The following is an 18,939-nucleotide window of genomic DNA, read 5'->3' as shown; positions in this document are numbered from 1 at the left end:
GTTAAGTGACTTGCCCAGGGTCACACAGCTCGTAAGTGTTAAGTGTCTGAGGTCAGATTTGAACTCAGGTCCTCCTGAATCCAGGGCCAGTGCTCTATCCACTGCGCCACCTAGCTGCCCCCAGGTATCCACTTTTTTAAAAGTTAATTGATGTTATATGTTTAAATAGAACTAAGGCACTAATCATTGGCACCTAACAATACAGGGATCTCTGCTGGTTAGAACTTGAGCTGATGGCAATAGAGAAAAAGGAAGTCCAAATCATTCAGTGTACTCTTGAACCCTCGAGAAGAAATGTACCCAGCCTGGCTCTGGAAGCAGGAGCCATAGTAAACTCACTGCCATTTTATAGATGACAAAACTTGGTTCAGAAAGTTCAAATGATTTCTTTTAAGTAACTCAGTAAATGGCAGGGCCTGAATTCAAACCCAGTTCTTAAGAGTCTCAATACAGTGTATATTCTACTATACCGTGCTGATTTTCATTTTATTTTCACTGCAATTGCCCTAGTTCAGGCATGCATATCTCTCACCTAGCCTAATTCATTAGCTTCTTTTTTTATTATTATTATTCATTAGCTTCTTAACTGGTTTCCCTGCCTTTAGTCGCTCTCTCCACCCATAAATCATCCTACCTACCACTTCCAGATTAATAATCTTCCTAAATCATAGTTCTAATCTTTTCATTCCACTGCTTAAAATCTTTCAATGGCTTTCCATTGCCTAATGAATTAAGTCCAAATATGCTCCATTACCCAATTAACTCACCTATCCAACCTGATTTATTCATACTACTTGTCTTTATGTACTCTGTAATTCGGTCAAATTGGACTATTTATTACTATCTGAACTCAACTCATACATTCCCATCCCTATCCCTTTTCCTTTACTGATTTTTATTCATGAAAATTTCTTTCTCTCCATGTCTGCCTCTTAACATCCTACTCACCCTTTGAGGCCCAGCTCAAATACTGCTTCCTTCCTGAATCCTCTGATTTCTATATCTAGAAGCATCTCTCCCTCTGAACTCCCTTGGCAATTTGGTCTTTTTTTTAAAAAACCTCTTTAATGTTTTTTTCACATTTTACTTAATATTATAGATATTTTGTAGACAGCTTACCTTCTCTCCTAGATTTTCAACTTTTTCAAGGCAAGAATCAATGTCTTAGCACCTGTCAAGGGGTCCTGCACATAGTAGGTACTTAATTAATGTTTACCATTTGATGAATTAGAATGAATTTAAATGAATCAAATATAACCAAGAAGAATAAAAAGGAAACAATACTCCCTAAAATAAAGATCCATATTTTTAATATCAACATTTTGCCACAGTTGTTGCATAGCTACACCTTGTGGAACACTATAGTATCCAAAGAATTAAAATTGAAGATCACCTAAGGGGAAATGTTGAGGTACATGTTGGGTTAGGGTAGATTGCAACACATCATAAACATGATAGTTTAAAGGAGAGGGTGTAAAGAATGTCATAAAATAAAAGGACAGGCAAAAAGAAGAGTGACTGGTCATGCAGCATTTCATTGGTATCGCTATACTGTGAAGAAGAAATTAGGAAGATGCCTAGAATTTTGAGCAAGCCTCCTTTGTTGAACTTTTAAGAGGACTAGAACATAGGAACAAAGAAGACATAGTTAGATTTCTATCTGCATTGCTAGAGGGAATACCCACATCAGTGAGATAACAAGTCCATTTGAGTATTTGAGAATAGGAAAAAATGACAGCCAATCTAATTATACATGCTAATAGAAGAATCTTTTCTGTACCCAATTATCCAAACCACAAAGTGACATGTGCACATTGGGAATCAGAATATGCAAATCATATAACATAATATGTAAATTGAACAACAACTAATATATGCTGTAGTCAGTGTTGTTAATTATTGTGCAATAAAATCTTTTTCCCTGGTAATCAACTTGTGCAGACAGACACTTAGCTACATCACAATCTAGTGTTGGGGGCAAAATAACTGCTTCTTCATACTATATTTGGTACATCTGAAAAATCTAAATGGTGATAATTGGTGGGTGACAATTAATTCATCATATATAACTAGTGATTCTTAGTGGGTAATGGCAAGAAGCATGGTAGACATAAGAAGGCTGAAACATTTTACCACCAACTCCTTTGTGCCAGATAAGTGGCATAAAGATATCAACCACTGTATGTGCTACCAGAAAAGAGATGAGTCAGTCCTGTAGTGAAAATGACAGACAATATATAGACAGTCCAACTGTTGTCTACCAAGTGTTAAAAGTAGTAGTAAGTGGTAGAAAAAAGAAGCAGTAAGTGGTAAAAGTCAGTCCTATACCACATCAGAAACATGGATCCTCTATGGAAAATTTAATGGAGTATACAACAGAAAAATGCACTTTCATTCATTCATTCAATAAGCATTTATTAAGCAACCACTATTTGCAAATATGATAGGCAGATGGATGGAGAGTTGACTCTGAAGCCAGGAAGTCCTGAATTCAAAACCTCTGACATATACTGGCTTTTTTACTCTGGGCAAGTGACTTAACTTCTCAGTTCTCTAGACAACTCTCTAAGATTACAAGTTAAAGAAAAGGTGCTGACTTGCTTTGGTAGAGGGGGTTATATCACATTGGAGTTCCCTATTCTAATGATATTACAGGTCCAATTCTTATCCAAATCCAGTAGGCTGAGGGCATGAAGACAAAAACAAGACAGTCCCTGCCCTCAGGGACCTTACATTCTACTAGGAGGATGAGAAAGCATGGAGGAATTTCTATTTGCACTTGTAGAGGGTACACCCACACAGATGAGATCACAGATCCATTTAATAAATGGATAATTAAAAGCAACCAGAAGGCAGCTAGGTGGCCCAGTAGATAGAGCACTAGCCCAGGATTCAGGAGGACCTGAGTTCAAATCCAGCCTCAGACACTTAACACTTACTAGCTGTGTGACCGTGGGCAAGTCACTTAACCCCAATTGCCTCACTGGAAAAAAAAAGCAACCAGAAAAGAAAGCCATTTAGGAAATTATTTCACAATACAAACAGCTTAATTTTCAAATCACTTTTTAAAGAAGCTACTAAAAGATATTAGCTGAAATTGAGGTATGCACACAAGATATTCTAGACCTAAATGAAAAACTTTAAATTTGTGCTTGCACCTATCCAAGAGTTTGGAATAATTGAGAGTAAATCAAGGAACTGATATCCAAAATGTGTAACCTGTCATTGCAAATGGTCACTCTGATCACTGCACAGACCTACTTGGGCTAAATCTGTAAAGAGAAATCTGGCGCTAGGAATTCTTTGTGGGGATGAGTAAACATATAGACAAAGAATATTGTAGTTAGCCTAGTTTGATGGCATTAAAAAGCTGAGGAATGGCAATACCACTCTGGGGTCTTTTCCCCAAAGAGATCATAAAAAAGGGGAAAGGACCCACATGTACAAAAATATTTATAGCTGCTTTTTTTGTGGTGGCAAGGAATTGGAAATTGAGGGATTCCCCATCAATTAGGGAATGGCTGAACAAGTTGTGGTATATGAATGTAATGGAATTCTATTGTGCTGTAAGAAACAATGAGCAGGAGGAGTTCAGAGAAACCTGGAAGGACTTGCATGAACTGATGATGAGTGAGATGAGCAGAACCAGAAGAACATTGTACACAGTATCATCAACATTGTGTGTTGGTCTACTGTGATGGACTATATTCTTCTCACCAATGCAATGGTACAGGAGAGTTCCAGGGGACCCATGATGAAAGGGGATCTCCAAATCCAGAAGAAAAAAAAAAGGACTGTGGAGTATGGATGCTTATTGAACAATACTATTTCTTTTGCTTTTGGTGCTGTTGTTTTTCTATTTTGAGGTTTTTCCTCGTTGCTCTGATTCTTCTCTTTTAATATGAATAATGCAGAAATACGTTTAATGTTATTATGTATGTATATATAACCTATATCAGATTACCTGCTGTCTAGGGGAGGGGGGAAGGAGGGGAGGGAGGGAGAAAAATCTGAAATTAGAAAGCTTGTATAAACAAATGTTAAGAACTATTTTTACATGTAACTGGGGAAAAAAATGCTTTTATCAGAAAAAAAAAAAAAAGCTGAGGAATGGCCAGTCAGGTGAAGGTGGTGAAGTGGAGGAAGTATAGGACCTAGAGTCAGGAAGACCTAAGTTTAAATCCAGCCACAAATGCTTAAAAGCTGGGTGCTTCTGGACAGTCTGTCACCTAATCTCTCTCAGTTTCCTCTCTCAGCCTTAGTTTTTTCATCTGTAAAATGGGAATAATAATAGCCCCTACCTTTTAGGGTTGTTGTGAAGATCAAATGAGTCCACATATGTAAAAGACTTTGAAGACCTTAAAGCACCATATAAATGCCAGTAATTGTTGTTGTTGTTGCTGTGCTCAGAGGTCAATCAAAATTATAAGGAGCCTTGAATTAATTACATATGAGGATTGATTAAAGGAAATGAACCAGTTTACTCTAGAGAAAAGAATCAGGGTGGACATGATAACCATATTGAAATATTTGAAAGGTCATCATGTCAAGGTGGAATTGGACTCCTGTTTTGCTATGAAGGTCAGAACCAAGAACAAGGTGGGTGGAAACTTCTACAAAGCAAATTTAGGCTTGATTTCAGGAAAAAAACTTCCAAATGATTAGAGTTGTCCAAAAGTCAAATGGTTTGTTTGCCTTGAGGAGGGATAGTTTTCTCCTCCTTGGAGGTCTTCAAGTAGAAGTTGTATGACCACTTATCTCCATTACTATTATAGTAGGCATTCTCCTAAGTTCAACTAGATGGTTTTTAAGTTCTCTTCCAAATCTCATATAAAAGATTGTTTTAGAAAGCTAAGTTGGGGCAGCTAGGTGGCACAGTGGAGCACTGGCCCTGGAATCAGGAGGACCTGAGTTCAAATCCAGGCTCAGACACTTGACACTTACTAGCTGTGTGACCTTGGGCAAGTCACTTAACCCCAATTGCCTCACCCCCCCCAAAAAAAAGCTAAGTTATAGAATAGAATGGAATATTTTTTCATTGAGATTTAATCAATCCAGGAAACAAGGGTTAAATGGTCATGGGGGGAAAGACAGGACGGGGAGGAGTAAAAATATTCATATTAGAGTCTCCCAGTCTTATATGATGTTTTATAAATGATCTGGAAGAGGAAGGCCATGATAAATTCTTCAGCTTTGAAGATGTGGTTGGACTATTTTGGATAGGGAAATGTCAAGTTAAAACTAAGCTGCTAGAAAATCTCTAAAGCCTTCCTGAGTGGGAAGAAAAGTGACAATTAAGATTTCATGTGGGTGAGTGTAAAGTGATCTCAACTATGTTTAGAGGATTACATTTTCTGAGCTGTTCATTACCACTCAGGAATGTAGATCGGACTCAATGACCACTGAAAGTCCCTTCTAAGTCTCAAATTCTGTGATTCTGTGAGAGTGGTTTTGATCCAGGAATCATTAAAAACTATTGATCAGGTGCAGCTAGGTGGCACAGTGGATAAAGCACCGGCCCTGGATTCAGAAGGAACTGAGTTCAAATCCGGCCTCAGACACTTGACACTTACTAGCTGTGTGACCCTGGGCAAGTCACTTAACCCCCATTGCCCCGTAAAAACAACAACAACAAAAAAACTATTGATCAGGCGCAGTTAGGTGGCACAGTGGATAAAGCACCGGCCCTGGAGTCAGGAGGACCTGAGTTCAAATCTGACCTCAGACACTTGACACTTACTAGCTATGTGACCACAGGCAAGTCATTTAACCCCTATTGCTCCACAAAAAAAAAAAAAACAAACAAAACAAAACAACAACTATTGACCAAAGCCCGAAAGTATCAAGAGAACTCTGGATTCCATGCATGTGAAATGAACCATGGCACCAGTTTGCAACATGCTTTTCCCTCTTCTCTCCCAATCCATGACTTTAATAGTTGGTGTCACAAACTCCTTGTGGACAAAAATCAATTCACCACTTGCTGGCCAACTACTGTTAAAGGAGTTTCTCCAATATTATAAAGGTTGTTTTTTAGAGAATAACTACCCCAATCCTTTGCCGGAATTATCCATATAGTCTTTCTAGCCTGGTAATACTTTCCAGAGTTTATACAACACTGGCACAATCGACATCAACAATTCTTAGTCTTCATCCTTCTTGACTGCTGCATTTTACAAATATCATAAAGTTTGTGAATATCATTAAAACTGACTTGTTTTCAAATCCTTCAAGAGGAGAACTGGGATAGTTATTGATGTTTGAAGAGGTGGTTTCAGGACACATATAAAAGGGTAGCACCACCTGAAGAGGTGCTCCAAGGGAAAACAAAAACCAGCTCAAATAAAATTTTTTAAAAATTGGGGTTGGGGGCAGCTAGGTGACACAGTGGATAAAGCACTGGCCCTGGATTCAGGAGTACCTGAGTTCAAATCCAGCCTCAGACACTTGACACATACTAGCTGTGTGACCCTGGGCAAGTCACTTAACCCCCATTGCCCTGCAAAAAAAAAAAAATCAGGGTTTAGAAAACTTCCCAGGTTGTGTTTGAAGCACCTCCTTAACCTTCTGGAACTGATATCCTGAAAAGAAAACACCTACTCCTACTTAACATATCTTTTTGGCACTGTCAGATAAAGAATAATGGGCTAGTTGCTGTCAGAGCATGCTCAGGATACAGCTACAACAGGCTAAGCAGGAAGAAAAGGGAATAAGGTACGATTATCCACCCTATGGTATATATGGTAGAGAACTAGCAAAGCTTCATCTCTGATAGCTGGGGTTCCATAGATGCTCTCTGTCTATTCTTGTCCCTTTCAATCTGACTAGCTTTCCTAGAATTAAAAACCTGTACATTTCTTAGTCATTTGTCTTGGATTTGCCCTTTACAACTTCCCTCGCCCTGTGGCCTTCTTCCTTTCAGTTCCTACCCAACTGCTTGCAGATGCCAATGCCTAGTTCTCCAAGCTAAAGCCTCCTTATCTCTCACTCTCACTGCAATTAAGAACCTGCTTAGCCTCCTCCCAGGACCCTTTTTTTTTTTTTCTACACCATGCTTTACAACTTCAGCTACCTCACCTACATCAGGGTGGAGAAGCTAATACTTTTACAGGGCCCCTTCCAGGGGTGGCTTCGCCCTTGGGGCCTCTGATAGAGTAGCTAGAGAATTTCTCTGATGAAACAAACTTTCTTATTATTATATTCTGATGGACATGTTCTGATGATTATGTTCTTCCTATATACTTCAGGACCTTCATTCAGTAAAACAAGATCTAAAAAAAATCACAGATCTGACATTACTCCCTGGGTGAAACTTATTACCTCTTGTTCAAATCACTAGATTCTCTGAAACACAGTTTCTTCACCTATAAATTGGGAATCATACTTTCAATACCTATTTCACAGAGTTAATGGGAGGAAAACTCTAAGTCATTGTTTATGTACTATAGAAACCATTTCTATAAACAGGATTGGATTCTTCTTAGCATTTGAAGTGTGAGTTCCTTCTGATTCAGCCTATCCTTTCACATTTACCAGTCATGTTTATTTGCTTTGAAGTTCCAAATAATTTGAAATGATTTCATGAAAACCTGCAATGGTTTCTAGAGAGAAGAAAAGCTTGGACCATTCTAGAAGGTAAGAAAAACCTAAAATCTTAAATTAGATATCATAGAACTAGAAGTGACTTTAAAGGCTGTCTAGTTCAACCCCTGCAATTTACAGATAAAGGAACTGAGACCAAGGAAGGTTAAATGCATTCCCCAAAGTTATATAGCTAATAAGTGACAGGACTGAAATTGATTCCAGATTGTCAGATACCAAATCCAAGAATAGTGCCTTCCATATTCCAGGGGTCCTTTCTCTGAGTCCAAAGGACCTCTATAGGAGAGATAAATAAACAAGAATAATTCATAGTTACATAGCCTTTTGGCCTTTAAGGACCATATTTCTAAATGTTTTCTTTCATTCCCACCAAGTAATCCATCCCAAACTGGTGGTCCAACAATACATCGTGTTACTTATTTCTTGCTCATATTTTTTAAGTACCATGGGTACTTACAGTTGGAAAGATTACTAAAGTTACCCCCCCTCTCCTCTTTCCAAATTTAGAATTATGTTGCAGGACTCTCCTAAAGTCTCACGTGCCACAAATAATCAGTGCTTAGATAATCATTTCTCACCAAGTCAACACTGTTACCTTGGTTTCCCATTACTTAAATTTCTGCTAAAGCTTTCATATACCTTCACTGAGATACCCACCTGTCTAAGGCCTCATGGGAAGCATGTCGATTGAGAACCACTCTGCCATAGTTTTCATCTCTGCAGATTTAAAAGAAAAAATATAGTTCATATAAATAGTTACTACAGCATTTGGTAAATGCAAAACAAAGGAGAAGGGAAAAAAAGATCTCACAATTCTCTGGCAAAGGTTCTTTCATTTTGCTGCAGGCAAAAGAAAACAAGCATCTATTTATTTTAACCAGTCACCACTTGACTGCTCATGATGACATGAAAATAGTCTGTTAGTACAAAGGGCAATTTTTCTAATGTGCCCCATGACATTTCCATGAAGTTCAACAACTACGTCAATTTTTCATCAGGGTGCGGGAACATGGGACCACCTACTTTCCTATGTATTTCAAATAGTTTTTAAAGTAGAAAGGCAGATGCATAAGCCTATCCCAATCTAGGTAGACAGTTGAACTTGTATGAGGATTAGCATGTGCTTGTTTGAAAAATCTGGTAGATTTCACTTTAGATATCCAGACATTTTAATATGAAATAATAGAATAATGGGTTTGTAGATCTAGAAAGGATCTTAAAGGCTTTTAAATCAAATCCTTTTAGTTTGTAGATCAGGAAACTGAGCCCCAGAGAGTGTAAGCAATGTACCTAACATTCTTTTCCACAGTAAAAAACAAAACAAAACAAAAAAAACCTTAGAAAAAAGAAACAATAAATGTAAGAGAATCATTCAAAAGAGAAAGTATATTTTAGGCCTCTGAAACTATAGGTTCTCTAGTTAGACTATACCCTCTTGTTTGCTATCCAAAAGCCATATCTGCTTTACTTTGTACAATGAGCTGAAAAGGAAACTAAGAAGCTTGGGCAATTTTAGGAAATGTCAAAACATGTAGTATACTCTAGGATGTGAGCCAAGGCAGGAAGTATGTATATGGAGCTACATCACATCAACCCAACCTGAAATACCACATTTTTTCCCTAGTTTTGCTCCACTGAAGTTCCTCAGTACTGTGAAACTACATTTAATGAATGTAGCAAAAAGGACTGTATCCATTTTTAAAATAATTCTGAACAATGGGATTGAAATAATGTGAATAGCTACTCTTGCTAGCTACTCTGGAGATCCTGTGCCTTTGTCCCCTTGGACTCACATCTGTGCCCTGTTGATGCACTACTCATCTTTCATGTCATGTCATGCCATGCCATGCCTTGAAGTTGAGAGGGAATAGCAGGAAGAAGGGAGGACCTGTAGGAGAAGAATTACAAACAGACAAGAAGCTGTCCATCTAGGGTAAAAGAAAAGCATCAACAAAACCAATTTCCCCCTTAACTTGCAGTAGCCCACATATGTCTACTGTTCTGTTTCTTGTTAAGGAAATGCTCTCCTACTGCTGTTTTGGAAATAAAGGTCCTCAATATCATTAGACTATGGGTGGATATATGTTACATAAATTCCAGTATGACAGAACATTAAAAATGTCATATTAGATCAGACCAATAGTCCATATAACCTCATTTTTTTTTTTTTAGTGAGGCAATTGGGGTTAAGTGACTTGCCCAAGGTCACACAGCTAGTAAGTGTTAAGTGTCTGAGGCCGGATTTGAACTCAGGTACTCCTGATTCCAGGGCCGGTGCTCTATCCACTGCGCCACCTAGCTGCCCCATAACCTCATATTTTCAATGTATAAGTACCCTCCTGGGCTGTGGTCAGTGGGTGTTGTTGCCTCCCTTCCATGACATTAACCTTAAAAAATTAGAAATATTCCACACACACCCTTAACTTCCTTTAACCAATGAAAAGGGCATTATGATGTAGTGTAAGGAGTGCTGGGTTTTGAGTGAAGGACCTCAGTTGAAATTCTGGCTCTCTCACTTATGATCTGGATTAGTCATTTAATCTCTCTGGGCCTTAACTCCTCATCTGTAAAATGAGGGGTGGGACTAGATGACCTCTAAAGTCCCTTCTAGAAGCTGATGACCCTATAATCCTAAGGTTTTTTTTTTTTTTTTAGTGAGGCAATTGGGGTTAAGTGACTTGCCCAGGGTCACACAGCTAGTAAGTGTTAAGTGTCTGAGGCCGGATTTGAACTCAGGTACTTCTGACTCCAGGGCTGGTGCTCTATCCACTGTGCCATCTAGCTGCCCCAATCCTAAGATTTAATGATAACTGTTAAGGTACAATTGTATTGGTCAATGTATGAATCTATATCTCAGCAATGCATGGAGCATATACAGTAAATTTTAAGCTGGTATATGTATATTCATCAATGTCCCATAGAGGAAAACAATGGTGCCACAACAGAAGAGCTACATCTTCCCAGATATGTAATTAGTAAAACTGAAAATTTGCAAACCACTCATGGAAAGATTGAAGAGAAAGAAGAACTTGGTTTCACTCTTATAGACTGTAAGGTGCTTGAGGTCAGGGATTACCTAATTTTTAGCTTTCTATCCCCAGCACCTGACATGGTACCTGATACACAGTAGACAGTAACCAAATGCTCATTGATTGGTTGGTCGGATGGTTGATTTTTTTTTCCAGTAGAATCTGTCATTTCACTGATATGATAAACTTTTTTTTTTTAAGTGAGGCAATTGGGGTTAAGTGACTTGCCCAGGGTCACACAGCTAGTAAGTGTTAACTGTCTGAGGCCGAATTTGAACTCAGGTACTCCTGACTCCAGGGCCGGTGCTCTATCCACTGCGCCACCTAGCTGCCCCATGATAAACTCTTAATAAAGAAATTCTTTCTACCAATGTAGATAATCACTTCTTTGAAACTTAGTCATAGAGAGTTGCCTGGTCCACCAAAAGTTTAGTGACTTTGCCAATGATGATGTACAGCCAGTAGGAATTGATTGTATTTGAACCCAGGTTTTCCTCACTCTGAGGTCAGTTCCCTATCCTCTACATTGGGGACCCCAAACTTTTTTTATGTCATACCTCTGTTAGTAAAAATTCTTTGAGTGTATACCTCCCTCACCGTATGTCATCTGCTAATTTCTAAATAATATATATGAACTACTGTACTAGTAACTATGTATATGGTAAAACTTACACCAAAAAGATATAAAGGATAAAATTAGATGAAATCATCTATGATCCCAGAGATCTAGTAGAGTCTATTTAGTAGGGAAGTAACAGAGTCAGGCATATACTTTAGGAAAATCTGTTCTGAAGCTGTGTGTAGGATGTATTGAAGAGTAGAGATACTGGAGGCAGGGAGATTAACCAGAAAGCCATTTTAATAGTCCAAAGGTAATGACAGAATGAACTAGGGTAAGAGCTGTGTGGGTAAAATAGGTGATATGTTGTGTAGGTAGAAATGATAAGATATGGCAATTGCTTTGACCTGTACAATCAGGGAAAATAAGGAGTTGAAGATAATAAAGTTATGACCTTGAGTGACTAGAAGGATGGCTGGGCCATTAGCAGAAGGTAGGGAAGTTCAAGGAGGGAGGAGAGGTAATGAGTTCTGTTTTGTACATGTTGAGTCTGAGATGCCTATAATGCATCAAATTCAACATGTCCAATAGTCATTTAGAAATATGGGACTGGAGCTCAGGACAAAGATTATGGAGATCTAAAAAGAGATCTAGAAGTGATCTACTAGATGATAGTTAAACCCATGGATGATGTCACTAAGTAAAAAGAGTATATAGGAAGAAGAGGGACCAAAACAGGGGTTGTAGATATGGATCATGATTGAGTGAAGGAGCATGAGAAAGGATGGTTCCACAGAGGAGGTGAGCCAAGAGGAAGGAACACCACAAAAACCCAGAGAAGAGAGAATACACATTGAGGAAGAAAGGTTGATCAACAATGTCAAATGCAGTAGAAATGTCAACAAGGATGAGGATTGGGAAAAGGCCATCAGAGTTGTCAATTAAGAGATTAGAAACTTTAAAGAGATCAGTTCCAGGTGAGTGAGCAAGAACCTGGGAGGTTAGGAGGTTGGTTGTATCCTAAATGGAAATACAAAAGGTAGGTTTTGGGGGTGAAAATAATATATTCTCAGGGCAGCTAGGTGGTACAGTAGATAAAGCACTGGCCCTGGATTCAGGAGAACCTGAGTTCAAATCCAGACTCAGACACTTGACACTTACTAGCTGTGTGACCCTGGGCAAGTCACTTAACCCTCACTGCCCTGCCCCCCCTAAAAAAATATATATATATGTATATCTATATTTTCAACCCATCCATGCCTGTTCATTCTGTGCTACATGCTCTTTCCCAATGAAAAAATGGAAAGTGTTGACAGGGGTGGAGTGGAGAGGGGAGTTTACTCACTAGCCACTGTCTTGGAGGGAAGAACTACCACTCAAGGGGACCTGAAGCAGCCATGTAATAATGGGAAATTGTAGAGTGCAAGGGTTGAGGATGCTTGAAAAAGGGAAAAGGAAAGGAATAAGCATTAATATAACATATACTACGTGCCAAGCACTGTGTTAAGTGCTTTTTATAAATATTACCTCATTTGATCCTCACATCAACTCTAGGTGCTATTATTAGCCCCCATTTTATAGTTGAGGAAACTGAGGCAAATAGAAGTTTAAGTGACTTGCCCAAGGTCACACAGCCAATATGTGTCTAAGGCCAGATTTGGACCCAGATCTTGCTGATTCCAGATTCAGCCCTCTATCTACTTCCTCACCTAGCTGTTTAAGCTGCCTCACTGGCTTATTTATTTGGTGAGGAGGGCATGGAATTTAGTTATGCTGTAGCTACTAGGGTCAAGTTAGGTGAAAATTGCCCTAAGGGTCTTGCTTCCGGGGGATAGCCAAGAAATGCCCGTTGTAGAGTAGCCCTGCTATAATGGGTTGAATGTCCTAGGAGTTCCATGAAATGATAAGGGCTCCTCACTCTACCACCACATCTTTAGGAAGTCTGCTTACAGATCCTCCTTGATTTCCTTCACATGTCAAAGATTGGAATTCTAAAAAAAAGGACTAGGTATTCCCAGTCTCTAGAAGACTCTGTACAGTTACTCTGGGACAGAGTGCACAAAAGATAAGTTTCTCTTATCAGTTCAAATTGAATATGTAATAATATTAAGTAAATTATTATGTTATTATTCTAGGCAAGTATATATATAATATATAACAGCAGAAGTTTCCTTAGATTGACAGGATTATAGTTCATTTGCTCCTGGTCAAGTCAACTCAAGTCAAGTCAAATCAATGAGTATTTATTTAGTTCCTACTATGTACCAAGCAATTTCTTAGTTTAAATAACATGTTACTTGTTTGGAATCTGGAAAATCAAGTTTATGTTTTTTGTTCTTTTAATTTCAATCTAGTGAGAAAAACATAATATTTTGTCTTATAGACAACAACAGAGCCTTACTATTTCTGATTAATAATACATGTACAACTAAGGATTGCCCACCCTCAAAATTATTTGCTTTGAAAATCTGATCCAGTTGATATACCTGATATATCCAGTTGATATACCTGATATACCCAGTTGACATATATATATATATATATATATATATATATATTTATATATACATATTCATACATACATATATACACACGTACACACCTACATAAAACTAAAACTATACCAAAACACAGAATATACAACAAAACCAATGACAAGGAAATTGTTCATTTTTCTAAATTCACACTGGCAGTGCAATACAATTTTAAAAAAACACTGAAATTGTAGTTTGAAGATAATATCATATCCTGACTTACTGCTTGTGTGGTATATGTGTCTTAAATTTTATCATTTGTAAAATGTAGGTTTGTTATTGTTCAGTTGTCCCAGTCTTCATGATCCCATTTGGGGTTTTCTTGGCAAAGACACTGGAATGGTTTGCCATTTCCTTCTCCATCTCATTTTACAGATGAAAAAAAATTAAGACAAGCAGAGTTAAGTGACTTGCCCAGGGTCACACAGCTAGTAAGTGTCTGAGGCCAAATTTAAGATAAGTCTTCATGACTCCAGGCCTGGCATTCTAATGCACTGTATCACCTAGCTGCCCTTAAAATGTAGGTATTGGGCTAGATAATCTGTAAGGTGTTACAGACTATGATTCTTCCCCTCCCCCACCCCCATGCCCATGTTTGCCCTGTTTCCTCCCCCTTACTTTTCTTCTTCTGGGCGTTTCTTTATCCAGCTGCTATCCTGTAAGAAAGTCCTCCGCTTGTTCACTTCATGAAAACCTTGTTGCCTCAGTGCAGTCCCCAGAGGAGTGCTCTTCACATCTAGTCATTTAAACATAAAAAATTTGTTTTACAAGACAACAGACTGAAATTGAGTTCTAGGATCTAAAACATGGGAAAATTTGAAATGGTGCATCAGATTGCCCAGTGCTAAATATTGAGACTGGCAAGCCGAAGAGTGTTTCAACCTTAAGACGCGCTGACATGAAAGAACAAATCCCACACCTCCATCAAAGATAATGCAAAAATATTGCATAGACACCAATTAAAACTATAGATGCCAATCACTAGGCACAATCCTAATGCCAGGAATACAGAGCTGTGAACCTGGCATAAACACCAGTGGTTTACTGACTCTGTCTTTCTCCCCCAAAATAGAGAAATGACTTTTAAAAGCTCACAGAGATTGCACATATAAAACCTATATCAGATTGCTTTCTGGAGGGAGGAGGGAAGGGAGAGAGGGAAGAAAATTTGGAACTAAAAATTTTATGAAAGCAAAAGTTGAAAACTATCTTCACATGTAACTGGAAAATAATAAAATACTTTTATGATTTAAAAAAAAAGAAAGGTCACTGAAGGAATCATAAAGTTTTGACCTAGAAGGACCCTACAAAAGAGCTAGTCTGTCTCTTGTTTTGTAGATCAGTAAACTGAAGGTTTAGTAACTGTTTATTGTATTAGTTTAGGTTTATCTATCTATCTATCTATCTATCTATTTATTTGTTTGTTTGTTTTGGTGAGGCAATTGGGGTTAAGTGACTTGCCCAGGGTCACACAGCTAGTAAGTGTTAAGTGTCTGAGGTCAGATTTGAACTCAGGTCCTCCTGAATCCAGGACCGGTGCTCTATCTACTGCGCCACCTAGCTGTCCCTATTGTATTAGTTTAGATACTAACACTGTATATGCATTCTGATTTTATTAAAATAAAAAGTTGAATTGCAAAAAAAAAAAATAGCCCAAGATGGGGTAAGAGACTGGTTTAAGGTCATACAGCTAATTAGTGGCAGACCTGAGACTAAAACTGGGAGTGTGTTGGAAAATGTTTATTAACTGACTTTCCACCTCCCCCCCCACCAAAAAAAAAAAAAGGCCCAATACTCACTTTGAAAGTTAATCTGCATTGTTAACATTTTCTCTAGTTTCATAGGCAATCCACGAAACAATAAATCAAGCCTTGATTTGTAGTGTTTGCTGATTTTAGAAGTGTAAATGCTCACAATTAAAATTTTACAATGGGCTATCCCAAATAGAGCAACCTTCTACACAACTCCTGGCACCCTTTCCAATCAACTACTCTGAGAATCTACAGGCAGCTAGGTAGCATAGCACATAGAGCACTGGACCTAGAGTCAGGAAACCTGAGTTCAAATTTGACCTCTGACACTTACTATGTAATCCTGGGAAAGTCACTTCACCTTTGTTTGCCTCCGTTTCCTCAACTGTAAAATGAGGATAAAAATAGCACATATCGGGGCAGCTAGGTGTCTCAGTGGATAAAGCACTGGCCCTGGATTCAGGAAGACCTGAGTTCAAATCCAGAATCAGACACTTGACACTTACTAGCTATATGACCCTGTGCAAGTCACTTAACCTTCATTGCCGCCCCCCCCTCCCCCAAATAGCACCTCTCTCCTAGGGTTGTTGTGAGGATCAAATGAGATAATAACAGTAAAGTGCTTAGCATAGTTCCTGGCCCTGTATAAATGTTTATTTCCTTCCCCATATACAGTTTCCATGGGTATTTCCTTAGTAGGTAAGTTCCTGTTTTTTGAGGGCACTGTTTCATTTTTGTTTTCATATGTCCAGTGTCTAACCCTGTGTCTGGCACATAGTAGTAATTTTTAAATTCCTTTTTGAATGTATGTTAACTGAATTACTAAGGTACAATATCTTACATTATAGAAAATATGTTTTTGTCTCTTGTTATATTTTCCTGCTCCATATATTAAATAAAAGTCACTACTTGGAAAGAAGTATATGCAGCATTTAAAATACTTTACATAGTACCTGGCAAAAGACTTAATAATAACTAGCATTTATATAGTGCTTTAAGGTTTGTAAGGCTATCTCATTTTATCCTAACAACAACCCTATGAGGTAAGTATTATTATTATCCCTATTTTGCACGTGAGGAAACTGAGGTCTTACCACACAACTACTAAGTGTCTAAGGTAGGATTTGAACTCAGGTCTTTCTGATTCCAAGTCCAGCACTCAATCCATTACATTGCCTTAATTTAAGAAATTTTTATTATTTTGAAATACCTTAAATCCTCAGTCCTTTTAGTAGTCAGAGTTCACAACAATTTAGATATTTTATTAATATGTGGGAGTATGACTCAAAAGTAGAAGCTTATTCCTTCTACTGTATTGTTTTTTATTTCCTAAAGATTGAAATTAGATTATACTTGGGTACAATTTATATATAACCTCTATAATTGGAATTATAGTTTCTTTATTTTATTCTTTAATCTTCATCATTTTATTCATTATTTTATTCTTATGTCCAACTCTTGGTGACCCCATTTGGGGTTTTCTTGACAAAGAATAGTTTGCCATTTCCTTTTCCAGCTCATTTTAGGTATGAGAAACTGAGACAAACAGGGCTAAGTCACTTACCCAGAGTCACAGAAATAGTAAGTGTCTAAGGCTGGATTTGAATTCACAAAAATTAGTTTTCCTGTCTCCAGGCCCAGCATTCTGTCCACTGAGTGAACTAGCTGCCTAAATTTCATTATACTTTATTCAGACTATATCTAGAGTATTTCATTTACTTCTAATTACCACATTTTATGACTGATATAAAAAAACTGGAGCAAAGGAACCCAAAACTATGTCATCCAAGAATCAAAAGAAAGAACAAAGGATAAAATGTTCTTCCCCAATAGAAAATTAGCTCCTTGAGAGTAAGAATTGTTTTATTTTTTTATATGCACACCCCTACCACAGTGTCTGGCTCATAGCAGACCGTTGATATATGTTTGTTAATGAATAAATATGCAAGTTATGGAAAATAGTCATCTATATTACCATTTCCAGGAGATGTTTTTCTCAAGGCAATATTTGACATGCTGTCTTCCAGTCAGGATCTGAAAGAAAATGGAAAAAACAAACAAATAAACAATAAGTCTATGAATTTAATTTAGGGACTGTTTTAGTGCTCCTCTTTATTTCCATGAACACAGCTTAAGACAAACATAAACTCTCTAATCTACTGAAAAACAATATGTGAGTACATTTAACTTCCCAGAGATACCTTGGAGGGTACCTGGTCTAACTCTGACTTTACAGATGAGGAAAAGCTCAGAGAAAGGAAAATCCTTGCATTTCCCTCTTCCCCATTGCCTCTAGGATGAAATACAAAATCTTCAGTGTGGTCTTTGATACCATTTATAATCTAGCCTTAACTAATCATCTTTCCATTATTCCCCTATTATTGTTCAGTCATTTTTCGGTGGTGTCCAACTCTTTGTGACAGTATTTTGGAGTTTTAATGACGCCACCTGCTGGAGAATTACTGTGGGAATGCACCTCCATGAGGAGAAGGCGTCTGAGGGCAAACCATGTGGTCAGTTCCTTGGCGTCAGGAAGTGATGTTTGCTCGTGGGTACTGTCTATCAAGGCTATCAGCCAATCAACTTGAGGAGCCTCCCATTTCTGGGAGGAGGACACGAAGTAGGAAGCAGATGCTGGCCGAGGGGTTCTTCCTCTCTTTTGGTTCCTGACCTTGCCATGGTGGGTTAGATGATGGGGTCTCTTAGAAATAGTTAGATTTTTACCTTTCTCTCTGATCCTAATGCTCTTTAATAAATACTTAAACACTTAAATACTCTTGCTAAAGCTTATAATTTATTGGTAACCACTCATTAGATTTTAGATAGTATTGCTAGAATTTTTGCCCCTTACACTGGAGTGGTTTTCCATTTCCTTCTCCAGCTCATTTTCAGATGAGGAACTGAGGCAAACAGTGTTAAAGTGACTTGCCCAGAGTCACATAGCTATTAGGTATCTGAGGACAGATTTGAACTCCAGAAGAGAAATCTTCCTGCCAACAGATACTCTATCCACAGCACCACCTAGATGCCAGATTAATCTCCTAAACACTCTCTATTCTGGCCAGACTGGACTACAAGCTCTTCCCCAAACTCACCTTGCAAGCACTTGCTCTACAACATTCACATTTCATGCCTGGAAAGTATTTCTTTACCTCTGACTTTATGAATCCTTAACTTCCTTCTTCAAGATTTAGCTCTAGGGCTATCTCTGCCAAGTGGTTCTCTCCTGATCTGCCCAAAGGAAAGTCTTTTTTTCCTCCTTGGAGAATAATAGAGACCACCAAATGTTTTTTCTTATCTAAAGGAGTACAAGAAGGAAAGGCAGTAAGGTGTAGTTGATAGAGACCTGTCCTTGTAGCCCAGAAGATTTGGGTTCCAATACCACTTCTGACTTACCAGCCATCTAGTCCAACTCCTTTCAACAGACTGAATAACATCATCATGGCTGTTCTATGCTGGGAAAA

General features: G+C 38.1%; 1 protein-coding gene across 1 annotated transcript in view; it reads right to left on the bottom strand.

The window, feature by feature from the left end:
• SCEL (sciellin) overlaps window positions 1-17,496 on the bottom strand; it is a 132,332-nt gene extending 114,836 nt beyond the window's left edge. The window contains exons 1-3 of the mRNA XM_043996635.1: window positions 17,451-17,496; window positions 14,343-14,460; window positions 8,260-8,319 (exon numbers count right to left, since the gene is read on the bottom strand). Of these exons, the coding sequence (XP_043852570.1) occupies window positions 8,260-8,319; window positions 14,343-14,460; window positions 17,451-17,490 (218 nt within the window). The 5' untranslated portion in view covers window positions 17,491-17,496. The remainder of the gene's footprint in view (window positions 1-8,259; window positions 8,320-14,342; window positions 14,461-17,450) is intronic.
• Between the last annotated feature and the right edge of the window lie 1,443 nt (window positions 17,497-18,939).

Source organism: Dromiciops gliroides, chromosome 3 (assembly GCF_019393635.1).
Source record: "Dromiciops gliroides isolate mDroGli1 chromosome 3, mDroGli1.pri, whole genome shotgun sequence".
Classification (NCBI taxonomy): domain Eukaryota; kingdom Metazoa; phylum Chordata; class Mammalia; order Microbiotheria; family Microbiotheriidae; genus Dromiciops; species Dromiciops gliroides.
This window is presented reverse-complemented; position numbering and strand designations above follow the sequence as displayed.